This window comes from Neophocaena asiaeorientalis, unplaced genomic scaffold (assembly GCF_003031525.2).
Source record: "Neophocaena asiaeorientalis asiaeorientalis breed wild unplaced genomic scaffold, Neophocaena_asiaeorientalis_V1.1 scaffold45, whole genome shotgun sequence".
NCBI lineage: Eukaryota > Metazoa > Chordata > Mammalia > Artiodactyla > Phocoenidae > Neophocaena > Neophocaena asiaeorientalis.
In genome coordinates, this window is record NW_020174642.1 from 2588178 (window position 1) to 2605944 (window position 17767).

Genomic DNA, 17767 nt, shown 5'->3' on the forward strand with positions numbered 1-17767 from the left:
CATTTGGGGGTCAGGGACAGTTTCTGCTCGGGGAACAGCCAGAGTGAACACAGGCTCCGGGCAGATTCACGTGGAGGGTGGTGTGTGCAGGAGGATTCGAGTCAGGGACACGGGGGCACTGACAACAGTTGAAGAGGGTGGAGCCCCAATGCCTGTGGGAGCAAAAAGGAAAGGAAAGGTCTGGGACTGAGAAAAAGATTTGACTTTACAGGGGAACAAGGAAGGCAGAAAGAGAAATTGATTTTTAGCGAGAAGAAGTTGGGTTTTAGACGTGTTAATTTTAAGGTGAGAGGGGGACAGCCAGGTCATTCTGTCTGGCAGGAATTGGGACATAGATCAGATCTCAGGAAATGAGTGAGCTCTTCAAAGGAGAGAGAGTGCACGAAGATGGAAATTGCACAGAGCGTGTGTCTTCTCTGACCTGGAAGTAGGGCAGCTCCTGAGAGGAGCTGTTGCTTTTCTTTGCATCTGTCCCAGCTCAGCAGGTGGCACAAGTGTCATGCTCAGCCCTGGTGACTCTGGTGGAGGAGGGCTCAGGGCCAGGAAAATGAGGCGAAGTTGAAGGCTGTTTCCAGAAAGCGGGGGTGGTGGTGCTCATACTATTAAAGGCGGTGGTCCGGGCAAAGAGGCAAGTAGAACATACCTGTGAATCTAAGTGGGAGCAGCACTAAAAGCACAGAAGACAGGCTTCTTTTTCTTCTGGGAGAGGAAGGGTGGAGAAAGAGGGAAAGGAGTTTAGGTTGTGCTCTGGGCAGCTTTTTCAGGAGGGGTGCCCGAGGGCCTTCGGAGCATGCATAAAAGGACTTGCGTAAAGAAGGATGAAGCCTGACGTGGCTGAATTTAACCTGAATGTGTAACTGGTCATCACACATTATCCTGGCTTTCTCCAGCAATACTGCACAGTTTGGGACTAGAAATAATAATAGTAACATAAGCCACCCCTGTTAAGATTATTACTCTCATAGCTGCTCTAAAGATAGATCCTGTTACACTTTCTTAACCACCTTTTGAAGAAAGTGTCTCTGTTTTAGAGATGTGGAAACTGAGGCCTGGAGAGATTAAACAGTTGTCCAAGGTCACACAATTAGTAAGTGACAGACTTGGGATTCAAACCCAGAGTCCGTGTTCTGCCTGATTCCATGCTGGTTATTCAGGCATCTCCACGTGGAAAGATGGACAGGGCAGGTGCAGCAAAGATTTCTCAGGGTGAGAGGTTATGAAATACTGGAGCCCAGGTGAAATGGCAGAGACTAAACGGAAGTGATGGAGAGGATTGCGCAACACAGAAGCGCTGAGATCCACGGCTCCGGTGTGAGGCTCCCTGCAGGCACGAGGTGGGGACACAGTGGGCAGAGACTCTGTGGTCCTGGGGGCCGTTTGGAATCCAGAGACCCCTCCTCAGTTCTGAAGACTGGGTGGAGTGTACAGTCGAGATGGAAGGAAATAGGGATGTCATAGGTCTAAGAAGGCGAGAACCCATGGAGACCAACATGGAAGCCGAAACTCTTTGACCTCTCATAAATTCTCCACTTGTCAGACATAATCACAGTTAAATGTCATTATGAAAATATCTTCTACAGGCAAGTCCAAGTTGGTTCTGAATGAACTGTCATTGGGCATTGTCCCTTGTTCTTGTCCATTTACGTATATAATTGAAAGTTGATGTTGTATTTTTTAGTACTGTTTTAAGATACTGTAACTGTTTTATGTTACAGTCTTTAAAAAGATAATAAATGCCTCACCCCACCTTTCCAGCCTCATCTCCTACTCCACCCCTCCATGAGACTAGGCCACATGCACCCCCAGATCGCGCTTCTCCTCCTGGACCTTGCGGGACAGCGTCGCGCGGCCGTGCCCTCCGCCTGGAGTGCCCTTCCTCCGAAGCCCTAGCTACCAAAATCCTTCTCATCCTTCAAGGCTCAGCTCAAACGCTGCCTCCTCTGTGAAACTCCCCGTGTCGCCCTCAGGCAGCATTAATCCCTCTTTTCTCTCTGTTCCGGCAGTGAATAGTTGGAACCTCTTCTTAGCCTATTTCATTCTGCCGGGTGGTAGGCATAGTTGTTTGTATCTCTTTCTTCCTCATTAATTATGAGTTCCTTGGTAATAATATCATACTGCCCATTTTTATAGTGCTTTCTGGTTAATAAACTGTCTTAACCTAAATTATTTTGGGGAGGCAAAGATGGCATTTTATTCATCTTTGTATATGGTTTGCATATAGATGTATTTCTAGTAAATGAGGATTACAGTGGATTTATGCTTGCCAAACCCCTGTTCCTCTAAAAAGGAACTGAAACAAGCCTAATCCAATGCAAGGTGTATTTCCCTGTGTCCGCCTAAACTAAGGTATCAGTTAATTACCTTTTGAGATTATATAAGGTTTCTGCCCTGGTATTAATCCCCCACTAAACACCCAAATCCGATTGGAAATTGGCAGGAGTGGGAGTGCCCTGGGCAACTTGAGACTTAAAATAGAACCCAAACAGAAAAGGCACACAGCCAGGTGCAACGGAATAAACACGGACCTCCTGGCTTGTTTAAATAGAGAATTCTAGATGGCCCGACCACGGCTTTGTGAATAGGCTAGCAGATTTTCACCTCCACTTTTGGAAATAAACAGTTACTGAAAACAGTGGAGCCTGTGGCACCAGTGCTGCGCTGAGGCGTGGTCCTCTGTGGCTGAGCATGTGCCTGCGTGTGCCCGTCGCAGGGGAGGAGCCGGTGTTCACGCCGCCTGAATGGGTACAAATCACAGAGTGATGAGAGGTCCTTTATGTTCTTCCACACAAGGGCGAAAAGGTGGAGGGGCTACAAGCACAAGCCCTGTATCCTTGGAGAGCCAAAAAAGACAACCATTTAAATTTTAACAAAAATGATGTCATCACAGTCCTGGAGCAGCAAGACATGTGGTGGTTTGGAGAAGTTCAAGGCCAGAAGGGGTGGTTCCCCAAGTCCTACGTGAAACTCATTTCAGGGCCCATAAGGAAATCTACGAGGTATGTTTGTATTTATCTGCTTCTATTGGATGAAAACCATGTCAGGCATGAAATTATTGTTTGCACTAGTTAAGATCCATAGATAGGAGTTGCAGGATTGTTTTGTCTTTAAACTGGATCTTTTAACTGCAAAAATTAGGGTACATGGCAACAGGGGAGAGCCTCTTACAGATAAATGGTCATTTTTTTCCTTGCTCATAGAAACCTGTATATCCTGTTTTTCATTGACTTATGCATGAGGGAATTCTACTCTGAGACCTGGAACATTCTTGTGGATTTGTTGGAGATTATGCCCCTCTTCATGCTTAGTATCCAGTACTGTTCCAGACGTACAGGACTACTTAGAGGCCCAAAGCATTTGGGAAAATTTATGGAAGAATGAATTATCTTTTTCATGAGGAAACTTATAGCATGCAACCTTAACATAAAGGTTATTGTTTAATTGTTCTAACCATGTAGATGGTCAAAACAAATTATGAGCTTCAAGAAGAGATGAAGAGCAAAAATACTGGATGAGCATCTGTCAGTCATGCTTTGAAACAGACCAATACGTTAGCTGTGTATCCAGCAAAGCAAAGTGCTGACAAACAAAGATGTGAGCTTAGAATCAGGCCTCTGTGGCCCCTTGTGATGTGTTTTGACTTAGCTGAGTACATCTATTTCAGCTGTAGATTATCAATGCTTTAAATGTTAAACAGTCTTTAAAAAGAAAAGTCAGTGTCATTTGTACTGTTTTCTTTGAGGGTGAAAATTAAAATACTTTCCCCCCTCTTCCAGCATGGATTCTGGTTCTTCAGAAAGTCCTGCTAGTCTAAAGAGAGTAGCTTCCCCAGCAGCCAAGCCAGCCGTGTCAGGAGAAGGTGAGAACCTGACTCAGATCATGTTCTTTAGAAGGTGGAGGGAATCGTGTAATACAGTGAATGTTGGAAACGAAGTGGGATTTCATGTTTAAATAGTTTACATTAATTTACGTTCATTATATTAAACTCTAAGCTAAAATGAGGTTTAGCTCTTCACAAAGTCATAGTACTTTATGGAGACTTTTAAAATACTATCAGATATATTGATCATAAAAACTGAATCTTCTAATTATGTGTGATTATGAGCCCTTTGACTCTTGAAAGAGGCCCATCACAGTCACTAAGGACCAAGTTCTCTGAGCATCTCTAAAGCTAATTTGTGGTAGTTGCTATTTTTCTGACTTTATACAGGTAAGTATTAAGGCTTAAAGCCATAACTATACAGTTCAGTAAAACTGTCACAGTAACGTCAGTGCCAGTTGTACCCCAAATGAAACAGAAGTTTCATTTCTGTGTTCCATGTAAATAACCACAGCAGATTATTTAGGCCTAAAAATTGTATTTTGAGTGTTTATTACACAAATAATTAATTGCTTTATTTCCTCTTCTTCATGACATAATCTTTTCGATTATATATGCCAATATATAGTATGGGTTTAAAAATGAACAAAACCTACATAATTCAGGCTCTAATGGTAAAAATCTCCTGTCTTTTCTTCATTTGGTCCAGCCATTATCAGAGTACTAAGTGAAGAATGAGCGCTACCCAAGTTAGACAGGCTTTCCATGTTGAAGTATGAACAGTGTTTGTAGCTAACAGATGTCTATACAACTGTATAGTAGTTTTTCATAGGTTCCTTGAATAAATTCCACGAGGGTGGAATCTTTCGTTCAGTTTGTTTGCCATTATGAGACTTATATTCCTTAGAAACTTTGCCTTATGAAAAATAGAATTATTAAAGCAATTCTTTCAATGGAGACAGCAAGGGTTAAAATTTAATGGTATTTCAGATAGTAACAAAGTTACTTTTTCAAGAGGAATTTCAGAAGTAAAAATTTTTTTTTGGTTTATAGGTATAGCTGTAAAACTTCATCATCACTGAACAAATCCATTATTTTATTGTATCCAGTTTTTGCCATTACCGCCAAAACAATCATTAAGATAGTTCTCTTCATACATTTTTTGTCATCTTAATGACTTTTTTATCCACTGTTAGGAGAACAGGCAAGAAGGTCTTTTAAACACAGCACATGTAGTCAGTATTATGTCAGGCAAATTATGTGTGCCTCCCGTCCCCCCAAATTCAGTGTGTTTTATCCATTCAGTCTCACTGGAGCACCAGAGTTTGTATCCTGGCTCTCTCACCTAGTGACCATGACCATTTAGTCATGCCTTAACTCCCTCATCTGTAAAATGGGCATAATAATCACCACTTGAGGTAGGAAATTATTACAAGGCTTATGAGATAATAATGTAAGCTTTTGGAATAAAGGTCAGTAAATGTCTGCTACTCTTATTTCCTTTTTGCTTCATTTCCTGGATTTATCGATAGTCACTTAAAGCAGTGCGCTTTCTCATCCAAAGGCTGGTTTTTTTTGTTTTTGTTTTTTTGTTTTTAGCATCTTTATTGGAGTATAATTGCTTTACAATGGTGTGTTAGTTTCCAACAGCTGGGTTGATGAATGTTGATTTGTTTTGAAACATTGTACAGAGGCCTCTACACTTGAGGCCTCAATACGTAGGTTACAGATGAACCACACACATCCTTAAAGTTGGGCAACAGAAGAGAGTTAAATTCTAACCTCGGGTGACATTTATTACATCCATTTTGAAATGATTTAGGTATTAGAAATTTGAGGAGAGATTGCTGGCTTTTTGGAGGGGTGTGGGAGGGCACTGACATCTGAAATTCTGAGAAAAGGTACTTAAATATATTAATGGACCACTTATCAGTACTGTATTAAATGTAATCAGATTTCACGTAAACCAGAAACCAGATTAAATAGATGGTCAATTTGGTTAGCTCTTAAAATATGGGCTTGGGAATTGCCAGTGCCCTGTGTTACATGTCTGGGGAAGAGGGTCTGAGTGGTGAGGAGGCCCCGCATAGCGGTCCTCACGTCTCCCCGTTTTCATTGAATCCAGAAGGTCCTCGCAGATACCTGCGTGCACACAGGGCAAGTAAAGCCACAGTCTTTCCCGTCTCCTTGGTATCTTCTGCTGCAGTGTGAAGTTCAGCTAGAGTTCACGCTTCTGAAGTTTCTTAAGCATTTCGAAAGTGACTTCAAACTTTGGATCCATTTTAAGAAAGTGACTTTTAGTGCAGGAATCACTGGGAAAAGGATTGATTGCCAAGGATCCAATCTGAAATGGCCAAACATGAGCGAAGGAACAAGTAACGGAACAAAATGAAAAGGGAAGGGTCAGAATATTGAGAAATCCGAAAAAGGAATATATTAATGAAAAAACAATGTCCTTATTCAAGCTGCCAAACTTTGATTTCCTTGTGCGGGAAATCATTTTTCCAGTTTTAACTGTGGAGGTGTGTGTCACCAGTGCTAGAGGGCTAAAGACAGAGAGGCTTCTGTTCTGCCTTGTACATTTGGATGACCTTGTATCTCGGGGTCTGCTGGCCTCAGCCTACAGGTCAGCACAGGGAGGCTGAAGCAGCCCCTTGGAGAGCTGCCCACATTAGCATAAGCATTAGGAGGGTTTGTGTTTTTTGGTGTTTGTTTTAGCTTTCATTAGTGCCTCCTGCAGAGGCTCTTATAATGAGGACTCAATTAATTTAGTCCTCCATACTAAATTAATTTACATTAAGCTCTGCATTTAAGGACTATCATATGAAATTTTAGCAAGAAACACTCCATCCATCATCCATCATAAAATGAACTTTTCCGGTAAATGGTGTTTTTTTGTTTTGTCTTTTTTGGGGGGGAGTTTTTTGCTTTTTGCATTTTAAAGAATACACAAAGGCCTGGGATAAAATGGACAAAAAGTGGAAATAAGAAACGTATGTTCATCTTTCCAGAAATCTTTTATTCTCTACCTAGTGTAGTGTCTAGAATTTTGTGTCAAGTGATCTTTCTGAGAGTGTGACTTGGTTTCTAAGCCTTAGTAAAGTCAGCTGTTTATAATTCAAAAGAAAAACTTCCTCTGGAATGCACATCCTTCACATTCAAGACAGTAAAGAACATTAATTCTTGTCCTTTACGACTAAATTACATGAATAATCAAATGTAAGAAACTGTGATTTGTCTTTTCCACTTGTTCAGAAAGGCGTGATTATTTTCTGGGATTGGGTAGACACTACTTTTGTCAGCAGCCCACTCTACCTGTTTATACTTGAATGACAAGTAGGTGTCCGTTTTTAACCAAAGAATATATATTTTAAATTTTGTGTTCTAACAGCTTCCTGCCATCTGTGTATATGGCACAATAGGACTTAAATTTTCACCGAGGCACTTGAATAATGAAAAACGTGTCTTATTTAATTTACATAAAGGATATACCATGTCTAAAAGGTTTCTAAAATGGTGACTTGGTACCTTCAAAAGTGAATCACAGACACTTGATGAGCTCACCAAGGAGCCTGGCATGTCAGTGCATCTAACCCAGTGCTCAGCATGACCTAGGTACTCAGTAAATGTTAGCTAAAAGTGAACGTGAAAACCATTTTCATGTAAAAAGAAACCATGGTGTTAAATCGGGGATCACTGTCAGTACTGGTGTTGGTGGACATGCAGTTGGGTTTTTTTGTTGTTGTTCCTGGTCCTGGGTCTTCACAGGAATTGTCTCCCCGGCTGCAGTTATTGAATTTTTATGTGCAGTCGGGGAATTTGGAGCCCAGGGGGTTCTGTAACTCTGCATTTTATCAGTGACTAGCCTTTCTCTTGAATGGACCTTATCCTAATAATTTCCTTATTCATAATCTTGCTTTTGCAAAGTTGTCTGGGATTTCTGTAAACAATCAAGCTCTCTCCGTATCTCAATATTTCTCCCCACCAGAATTTATTGCCATGTACACTTACGAGAGTTCTGAGCAAGGCGATTTAACCTTTCAGCAAGGGGATGTGATTTTGGTTACCAAGAAAGATGGTGACTGGTGGACAGGAACAGTGGGCGACAAGTCCGGAGTCTTCCCTTCTAACTATGTGAGGCTTAAAGATTCAGAGGTAAACCCACATTAACTGTTTCCTCTCCCTTTCTGTGCAGCGATTCTCTTTTCAGGGAGTCATGATGTTTGCCGGTGGAACATCATTGTTGGGTTTTGCTAAGTTCTGGAACGTGACAGCAAATACAGTGTGACCTGTAATTGTTTGAAATTGTCTATTGGTGCCGCAGGGTCAGCCTTGGCTTCCCAGAAGCAGAAGAACCCCCCCGGGGCTCAGTGGAGACTGCTCATAATGAGGCTGGTCTGCATCAGCTGGGATGATACTCAGGATTCATCTCTATTCCTGAATGTAACTGACTTAGGATTCGGAGTAAATATTCTAGATTTAGTCTTCAGGGTCACTGATTTGAGAAACTTCAAGAAAGATACACAACAATATCTTGCCCATGTAGACAAAAGTATTTTGGTGATACTGGCCCCAGAATATTGGGCAGTAGAGAGTTTTTAGAATCTGTATTTTTGCCTACACACTAGGAAGACACAAGATCTAAGAAATTGGTACACTTTGGCTAGAACTTAGTATCTCCGTTGATCAGACACTGAATTTATTTATTTATTTATTTGTTTATTTATTTTTTGAGGAACGGGCCTCTCACTGTTGTGGTCTCTCCCACCGTGGAGCACAGGCTCCGGAAGCGCAGGCTCAGCGGCCATGGCTCACGGGCCCAGCTGCTCCACAGCATGTGGCATCTTCCCGGACCGGGGCACAAACCCGCGTCCCCTGCATCGGCAGGCGGACTCTCAACCACTGCACCACCAGGGAAGCCCCCTAGACTGAATTTATTTTAAATGCTGTTATCCTTACAAATTGGAAGTGTCTCCCCATTGTTGTTAATGGGGCCCTAAAAATTCAGTTGCATGAAGTAGCCTTGAGATAGCACAAGATTAAGGAAATGGTGGTGTGGGCCTACTAGAGTATGGGAGCCTATCTCGTAGTGTACAATTTCAAGTTAGTGGGAATTTCAGGTTATAGATGTAGTCATTTAACAGACCCATGGCTGCCTGGGGAGTGAAGCTGGGCCTGCTATGGTAGTTCTTCCATGTCAGCCTTCTCACCTTCCCTGCAGTTCCTAGGAATAGTTTTATTTGCTGTTTGTTTTTTTTTTTTTTTAAGGAAGGTCATTGTTGTTTTGGGAGTTTTTGGTTTGTTTTCCCTTGCTTTGGTCTTGAGAGCAGCTTGCTGAAATTCCCCTGGAGGGATTTGCATAAGTGTTTTACCCTTGGAGAATTTGGCAGAAGCTGGAAAGAAAGTACTTCTTTTCTGTAGGACAGTCGTCGTATTGTCCTCTGCAGACCTGGAGAGGGAAAATTCAACTCTTCTCCAGGCCAGCCAGTTATATCCAATAAGAACCATGGAGATATTTCAGGGGAGTAGAGGGAAAACATTAAAAACTAAACTGGATTTCTGCTCCCATGCACAAAACCTCTTAAAATGGCTTTACCTTTGGGATCAGTTAAACACAAAATACATTACTTGTATTATATTTTAATAAATTAGAGTTTTCTACCAAAAACCATCCAAAGTCAGTAAGTTTCAAAAAATGCACTGTGACATTTTCTAAAGGTAAGTTGAGTTGTAAAGTGCTTTCTTAACCGCAGCCTTAAATATCAGCCACAGAAGAACTAACAGTGCCAAAGATTTTAGACATTTAGCAACATTATTTCATAATAATGAAAAAATCAAAAAAGGTAGCTCTTCCATCCTACTTGGACATAGACTTCAATATCATAAGGCCATATCCCGCCAAACTTAAAAACCAGACCCAGCTTCAGGTACCAAAATTGACCCGTGGACAAGGGGGAGGTTGTCCTAAACCTGCTTCCCTCCTCTACACGAGCAGGGCTGGGGCACGTAGCCTGGATCAACTTTTCTGCTGCATTCTTAAGAAGCGCCAGGATGGAACCTGGCCATCTGACTGCGTCTCAGTGTAAGTGCTGGCTGTGGTGTTTAAAAGGGAGCACATTGAAGCTGCTTGAATTCTATCACTGGCTTGCTAATTGCTTTGTTCTTTTTATGGAATAGAGAGAGCATATTTAAGCCTGTACTGGGGAAGTAACTGGTCATTTGGAATCTTGTATCATTAGTGTTCCTTCATTTTGATATGCAGCCTATAAAAATTGCAAGGAAGATGGGTATTGTATAACTTGGTTAATACAGAAAGCATAATCAGAGTAAACATTTTAATTCAAACTTTCCCTGGTAAATGGTTATTGAATTTCAGTATAAATATAGGTAGGGACAATGATAAGTTGTGTTCCTGGTAGATAATTACATATTTTTATTATTAAAGTTACTCTCATTTAGTTAATTAAGCCTTTTGTTTTATTCTGTTTTAATTGGAATACTTAATTTACTGGAAGATAGGGACACAAGAGTGAAAATTAATCTGGAATAAAGCACTTTGCAAGGACAGATTACGGCCTGGCCCCTGTCCCAACTGAGTCTCTGCTGGCTTGGCTTGCTCAGCTGGTTTAAAATTCCATGAGTATCTATGAAGGAATTCAACCCCAGAGCACTTTTGAAACACTTAGTAGTTGGGGGAAAAAATGGTCTGCTTCTATGGGCTGTGTGTCCAGCATTACAAGAGAAATTTCAGTGTTTAAACAGTGTTAAGGTTTGGGTGGAAAGGATATACAGGAGAGTGGCTGCCTCTTTGGGTAATGGGATGGGGGAAGGGGTGTTTGAATTGCCACTGTACTGTTTTCCTTCTTTAAAAAAAAAGAAAGCCCTAAAGCAAATGTACCAAAATATTAATATTTCCATGTATTGTTAATATTAATTTAATTAAAATGTTAATAATATTTTCACATATTTAGTCTCTAGTATATGGAGACTATAATAGACATCCATTGCACTCATGGATGTCTATTATAGTCTCTGTACTTCTTTTATGTGTGAAGTGTTTAATAATTAGCCATTTGGACATCAAGCATGAGCTTAGTGTTTAGGCTGTAGACTAACAGTCTTCCTGGCGGGGCAGCCCCTGTTTCACCTCACCAAGGGACGGGATGCGCCCATGTTACACACAGTCAATACCTGAGCCCTCTGGGGTCCTACAATGCCACTTACTTTGCTAATTTTTCTCTTAAGAAGAGAGTAAAAGCTACATGCTTTTAAAGTACTTATTTCGCCCCATGCTTTCCTTGATACAGATCATAATGTCAGGAGATACAATGCTATGTTTCCCCAGAATGAAAAGGGGAATTTAGGGGCTCAAGCGGGTTTGTGTCATCATTAATCGTTTTTTAAGTTGCTTGACCAAAACTCTTCAGTATGCAAATGAGACCTTCTGCTCTGTTTTAAGGGCTCTGGAACTGCTGGGAAAACAGGGAGTTTAGGAAAAAAACCTGGTAAGTGACAAACCCTGATGCTTATTTTTCAATATTTTAAATGTAATTGATAGTTGCTCCCAATCTTTGTTTATTGGAGCCAGAAGCCTTAAAAAAGAAAAGAAAAGACAAAAGAATCTGTCCGAAGAGTGGTTGGAGCAGATCCTTTCCTTGGAATCCATTAATAATGTATTTATAGATGATTATGAAATATGGCTGTTGCCTCGCACATGGAGAGTAGGGACATTACCAGACAACGTTCTCTTGGGATGTGAAGAAATAATTCAGGCAAGATGGTGGGAAGTTATAATGCATGAACCTGTAGGATTTGGGGTCAGCAGCTGCTTAGTCCTCCTCTCGTTAGGTTCAGGAAGCCCTTGTTTGTTTCCTGGAAGCATATTTAGTCCCAGGACATACATAACCGAGGAGATGAGAGAGCAACACGTATTATCAGAGTGCAGGTCCTATTAATTTAGAAGCCATTGGGTGGTTTTCCTCAGGTACACGGTGAAGGTACAAAAATCACAGTCATCCCTCTGAACTCAGAGTGTTTTAGTTTATTTAAACAAAATCACATATTCTATACATACAAGCCTGAAAGAAGAAAGAAGCAGATGTGAAATCATATGGTTGTATGGCCTGTCTTCCTCTCTAGGTCATTTGAGCTTTTGTGCTATTACAACCTTAAGAAATTACAGGTTGAGAGAGTCACCGCAGTGCTGACAGGGATGTGTGTATCTGTGTCTGGTGCTCAGCTCCAAATGGGCTTACCTGGCAAAGAAAGGTGGGTTTTTAGGCAGTTGTAGGATTTTAGTCTGACTCAGATGTTGGACCACCCCGGTCAAATGTCTGTTTTAACCAGGAGTATGCTACATTTTGAATTGTCATTCCAAAGGGTCCAGAGGGGCTTAACTTTGCACTGAAACCAGCGAGCTGCTCAAAAAAGCTGGAAAAGACAGAAAAGAGTGTCAGGGCAGGTCACTGGCTACGCAGGCCAGGTCTTTTGAGGAGCAGGGACATCAGGGGCCAAATCGGGCACTGATTTGGATCTTTTCCAAATGGAAAACTCGTGGAGTTTAGAGCTAGTCCTTGGCATGTTGGGGGAGAATTCTCATCCCCAGCATAGATTTCCCAGCTTGAGCTCTCAGTGGAGCCCACGTATGTGTACGCTGGGCTCTTTCTCACTTCGCCTGAGCTCTGGGATGCATGTGTCAGGGCCAGCCCGCACCGGGACAGCCTGGCGCTCCTAGCCTGGTGGCCGCTTACTGAACAGGGTCCTAGGGGGCTAATGTGCCTTCAGGGAAGCAGGAGCATGGGCCTTTCACCTCTTTCCTTCTGTCTGTCTATCTTTACTTCATTGCTTCTTTCTTCATCTCTTTCTTTCAAGAACAGTTATGATGGGGAGAGAGTGGAGAGGAATAGAACAATCTGTTCTGTCTTGCTTCTAGAAGTTCACAAGACCGTCGCTGCGGATACACCAGCATTCGGTCAGAGGAGGATTTTGTCCTTTCGTAGTTGAACTCATGTGCCAGGAGAAATGTACTTTTCAGAGCCTGGTCTGTGGTACTGCTGGAATTTTTCCCATGAGACTGTTCACATTCAGGAAAAGTACAGAACTGTTTACATTTTTTGTTTTCTGTGCTGAATTGTTGTTTTGCATAAAATCCCTCCTCTTGACTGCAGGATCGTCCTCTAACTTGAAGTAAAAAGAAGTAAACTTACATTGATGTGATTCCTACCTGATATTCAGGGATCACCCTCAAAATGTGAGCCTCAAAGAAAATGGGCTTGTGGGTAGAAGAGAGAGTCTAAAGAAAGTCATAACATAGAAAGAAATTAGCTAGTGCACACTCCTGGTGGTTTCTGAAGAAAACAGATTTCTCTTTCTACTGTACTTGGCAGGTGGAAAAGGTTCACTTGAGTTCCTTGATTCGCTCAACCATCCTTGACTGGACCATGTGCTAATAATAATCAGCACTGTGTGAGAGCGGAGGGCAGTTGGGGATGAATGAGGCCCAGCTGCTGCATCGGGGTGTTCTTGGGAATTGGGGCAGTGGGGGTAGGGTGCGGACTGGGGGGAGAGTGGGAGGTTGTGGAGGCAAGTTGGTACGTTCTGAGAGATGAGGGGGTCCTCGAGCAGACTGGGCAGAACCGGAAGACAAGCCCAGCTCCTGAATACTGCATCTGCCATGTGGTCAAAGAAGGGCCACCGAGCCTTCTTCATTTAGTAGAAAACCGGCCCGTACACCGGCTTTGACGATGTTGACCCGTGAACCTGGGAGGTGGCTGTGTCTTCTTAGGCTCTCCTTTTCCTGACTCTAATGGTGCACTGTTATGTTTGGTCTTGTTTTCCAGAAATTGCCCAGGTTATTGCTTCCTACACTGCTACTGGTCCCGAGCAGCTTACCCTGGCCCCTGGTCAGCTGATTTTGATCCGAAAAAAGAACCCAGGTGGATGGTGGGAAGGAGAGCTGCAAGTCAGTGTCTTTTCCATTTGTTTAAAATTCTCTGCCCAAATTTCAATATGCAAGATCTCAAAGGGACACCGTTTCGTTGCAAAGTACAGATAACCCTGCACCACCTAAATCCTGCGTTTGTGTAGTGGGAGATGCCATGTTATCTGAATCGATTTGGTTCCTAAGCTTTGGGCAGCCAGGAGCAGAATTGTGAGAGCTAAGAATTCTTCTGAAGATGTATCTAAATCTATTGCATTCTTGAGTTCAGACAGTGAGTGGTGGGATAGTGAGAGTTCATGACGGAGTCATCCTTAAGTCACAGCATTGAAGGAGCGGAGCTTTCCATGGGCGGGGCTGTAAGGTGTGGTACCAGAGTAGCCTTTGCATTCAAAGCCACATCTGTACAGCACAGCAGTTTTAGTTCCTGTGTGTGTGTGTGTGTGTGTGTGTGTCTGTCCCCTCAATTCATCTTTCTGTCAAGGCAAACCTTGGTCAGGAAGGCAAAGGTCTATGTTGTGGTGAGGTAAAGAAATACAGTACCTTTCTGTGCAGCTAATTAAAAACTAAAGAGCCGGAGAGTGAAGAGTGAGCTGGTGGACTGAAAAAATGTGTCTTGGCTGGAATAGAAGGCACAGCCTGGAGTACGCAAAGGCAAAAGTTGCCCTGGGAGCTTGCTGGTGGGCACCCGTTAAAGCCCTATCGAGCAGGGGGGACGGGATACAGTTGATTGGCTCAGGATTCCATTGGGGTCCTGGAATCCACACCCCCTCCCCTTTTTTTTTTCTAATTTTTTTTTTTTAGTGATTGAGTTTTTTGGCTGCATGGCTCACAGGATCTTAGTTCCCCGACCAGGGATTGAACCCAAGCCCCGGCAGTGAGGGCGCCAAGTCCTAACCGCTGGACCGGCAGGGAATGCCCTCCACTCCCCCTTTTAATATGTCTCTTCCTTCACTGGGTAGGAGGAGGCCTTCCTCAGACCGGAGCGTCTCATTTCTTGTAGAGAGTTGCCACCTCATTGGCTTTCCCATCCATATGTGACTCCCCTGTTCTGAAGACTTAAGGGGTGTCCCCTTGACATACATACACTAATATGTAATAAAATAGATAACTAATAAGGACCTGTGTATAGCACAGAGAACTCCACTTCGATGTACAGTAGAAACTAACACAACATTGTAAAACAACTATACCCCAATAAAAAATTTTTTTAAAAAAAGGGGGTGTCCCCACTGGCCCTCCTTATCAGCCTGCTGGCCAAGACTCCCCTCAGATGCCCTCTTCCCCTTCCAGCATCCGTCTTACCAGTCTGACCTCTCACAGCGACATCTCTACTCCAGCCTCATTCGGTGATTTGCTCTCTTGAAGACAAGCAGCAACCCTCAGACCCCGATGCCTCACTGCCTTTGCCCATAGCGCCTCCCCACATGGTCATCTCCACCTCTCCCCCGTTCGAGAGCCGGCCAAATCCCACTTCTTCCGGAAGCTTTCTGTGACCATCCCACCAGAAGCGACGTCTTCTTCCCGTGAACCGTGGTGGCCCCGATGCCTGCACCACTCTTGGTATTTAGTGTTGATGTGGATATTATTACTTCCATGCATATTTCTTACTTCCTCTTGTAGGCTGTCAGCTCTTTGAAGGCAGAAACCATATTTTTTCATCATCACGTTCCTTGTACCTTGCTCAAAAGAGAGTCCTGAGTGGCTCTTGCAATCCATAATTGCTGTGCCCAGGGGGGCTTCTGGTGCTTTCACCAGCCCTTCTCCACTGTGGATACACAAATGAAGAAATTGCCAGTGAGCTCTGTGTTCCGCCCTTGTGAAGCTGCAGGGATGGGGGAAATGGTGGAGCTGTTGTGAGACCTACGGCAGCGTATGCTCAATAGATTAACATGGGGGAGCTTTTAAAGGAGTGGCTTCAACCATTGGTGGATTAACTGTGGGTTAGAACTTTAGTCCTTGAGCCAAGGACATGAAATCTATGACTCCAAGGAAAGTGAAATTTGATCGGCGTTCTAAAAGTAACCCAGAAGTATCCCTCTTGATAAACTGAATCAGATGAGAGAGCAGAGGTAAGATGGTGGGAAGTTTCCTTTTCTCTTAATTTTATTTCCTTATTTTTGGGAATAGGTAATATATTCACATGGTTTCAAATTTTAAAATTACAGGGGACTTCCCTGGCGGTCCAGTGGTTAAAACTCCGCGTTTCCTCTGCACGGGGCGTGGGTACAATCCCTGGTCGGGGAGCTAAGATCCCACATGCTGCGTGTCGTGACCCCCAGAAAATAAATAAATTAATTAATTAAAATTATGAAAGGGAATTCAAATGTCTCCCTCCCACCCTGTCCCCAAAGGCAGCTGTTTTTATCAAAGCCTTGCTTCTAGAGGGTGTGTGTGTGTGTGTGTGTGTGTGTGTGTGTGTGTACGTGCTGTAAGTTAAGTTCTCTGCTCCTGGTGATGTGCAGAAGGGTAGTTATAACACTTATCATCATCCCTAACTAGAGTCTTCATCTCATGGAATTGTGTCAGTAGTGCAAGTCTTGGTTCGCCAACTTCATTATAAGTTCTTCTGTGTCCTATACTATCCCCTTCCAACAACTCCCAGCATGTAAACACTCAATGAATGGATTTTGTGTCGAATTAGATAAAAGTGAAGGAGGCAAGAATGGTGGTGGAGAATGTGGCTGATCCATCACATAAGCCTGATGGCTTTTGAAAACAAGGTGAAGTTTAGACTCCTTGTGTCCTCCATATATTGCGTGTATGTCATCTTGTATATGTACAGTTATTCTCCATAAGAAGATCGCAGATGTGACTGTGAATCTTGGCTTGCCACTGATTAGCCTGTAACCTTGACATTGTCACTTAACTTTTCTGAGCCTTACTCTTTTTATCTGGGAACTAGGAGTAGTAATAGTGGGAAACGGAAATAGTAATAGTATTATCCTTCTGGAATTGTTGTGTAGGTAAATGCAGATAAGGTGCTTAGCACAGGCCTGGCTCATAAAAAGCACCCAGCACGTGTTGACTGCCATTATTATCATTCCTAAAATCCATATATAACATTGGCATAAACCGTAATCTCTACATTACCTGAAAATGACAGCTGAGAGCTGTTAAATGAGCAGAGTTTCCCATCCTGTACATACTACATTGTGCTCTGTGATCCACACAGTCCAGCCCATGCCAGAACATTCTAGGCTTTGCTGATTGATAGCTGCCACAATTTGGATTTTAGCTGGCATGTTTTCATTTTGTAATACAGTAATCCGTAGATTCTACTATTGATGTCATTTGTTTTTCAGTTATATGTAAACTTGGTATAAGTGCAAAGTATAACATGAAAGAACATGAACCTTTGAAACATTGTAATGTAATTTTTTGTTATTAGGCACGTGGGAAAAAGCGCCAGATAGGCTGGTTCCCTGCTAACTATGTCAAACTTTTAAGCCCTGGGATGAGCAAAATCACTCCAACAGAGCCACCTAAGCCCGCAGCATTCCCAGCAGGTAAGCAGCTTATACTCTCTGCTCAGAAGATGGTCTGTGCGTCATGGTAGCCTTTCCACTCAATTTTTTTAGCTTAGATTGTCTTTCACACTGGCTGTAAGCGCTTCTTGTACTTGCTGGGGCTGACACCCAGCTAATGTGATATGGAGTATGTTTTTCAAAAGGACCAAGTATCGAAGCAGCTTTGCTGTGCTGGGTACAACAGAGCCCTTGTTGGAACCGGCTTCCTAAAGGGGCCCTGAATGCTATGCCATTGAAGCCAGATTTTTCTCTTGATTTCCTTCCAGCTATTTAAATTGGAATTTGGGCTAGGGGGCGAGGGGACAAAAAGGGCCTCCTAAAAATAAATGGCCGGGGTCTAAATAGGTCAGGAGATTGAGCTGGGAGGCCCCAGGGCTCTGTTGGTTGTAATGTGCCGCTCAGTTGAGACTGAAATAGCTCCCCTGCGACATTTCCTGTGAACACAGGGGCTGCGCTTAATGGACAGGATGTTATACACGCTCT

The 17767-nt window shown here is 42.9% G+C and overlaps 1 protein-coding gene across 3 annotated transcripts in view; it reads left to right on the forward strand.

Annotated features, from left to right (window-relative positions):
• ITSN1 (intersectin 1) overlaps positions 1 to 17767 on the forward strand; it is a 223768-nt gene that overhangs the window by 154710 nt on the left and 51291 nt on the right. For 2 of the 3 annotated variants that reach the window (XM_024758245.1, XM_024758246.1), the window contains exons 22-27: positions 2791 to 2996; positions 3774 to 3856; positions 7806 to 7972; positions 11277 to 11322; positions 13657 to 13778; positions 17146 to 17263. In XM_024758245.1, coding sequence (XP_024614013.1) covers positions 2791 to 2996; positions 3774 to 3856; positions 7806 to 7972; positions 11277 to 11322; positions 13657 to 13778; positions 17146 to 17263 — 742 coding nt within the window. Of the gene's footprint in view, positions 1 to 2790; positions 2997 to 3773; positions 3857 to 7805; positions 7973 to 11276; positions 11323 to 12984; positions 13241 to 13656; positions 13779 to 17145; positions 17264 to 17767 lie in introns of those variants that run through there. The other variant, XM_024758247.1, reaches the window with a different exon arrangement.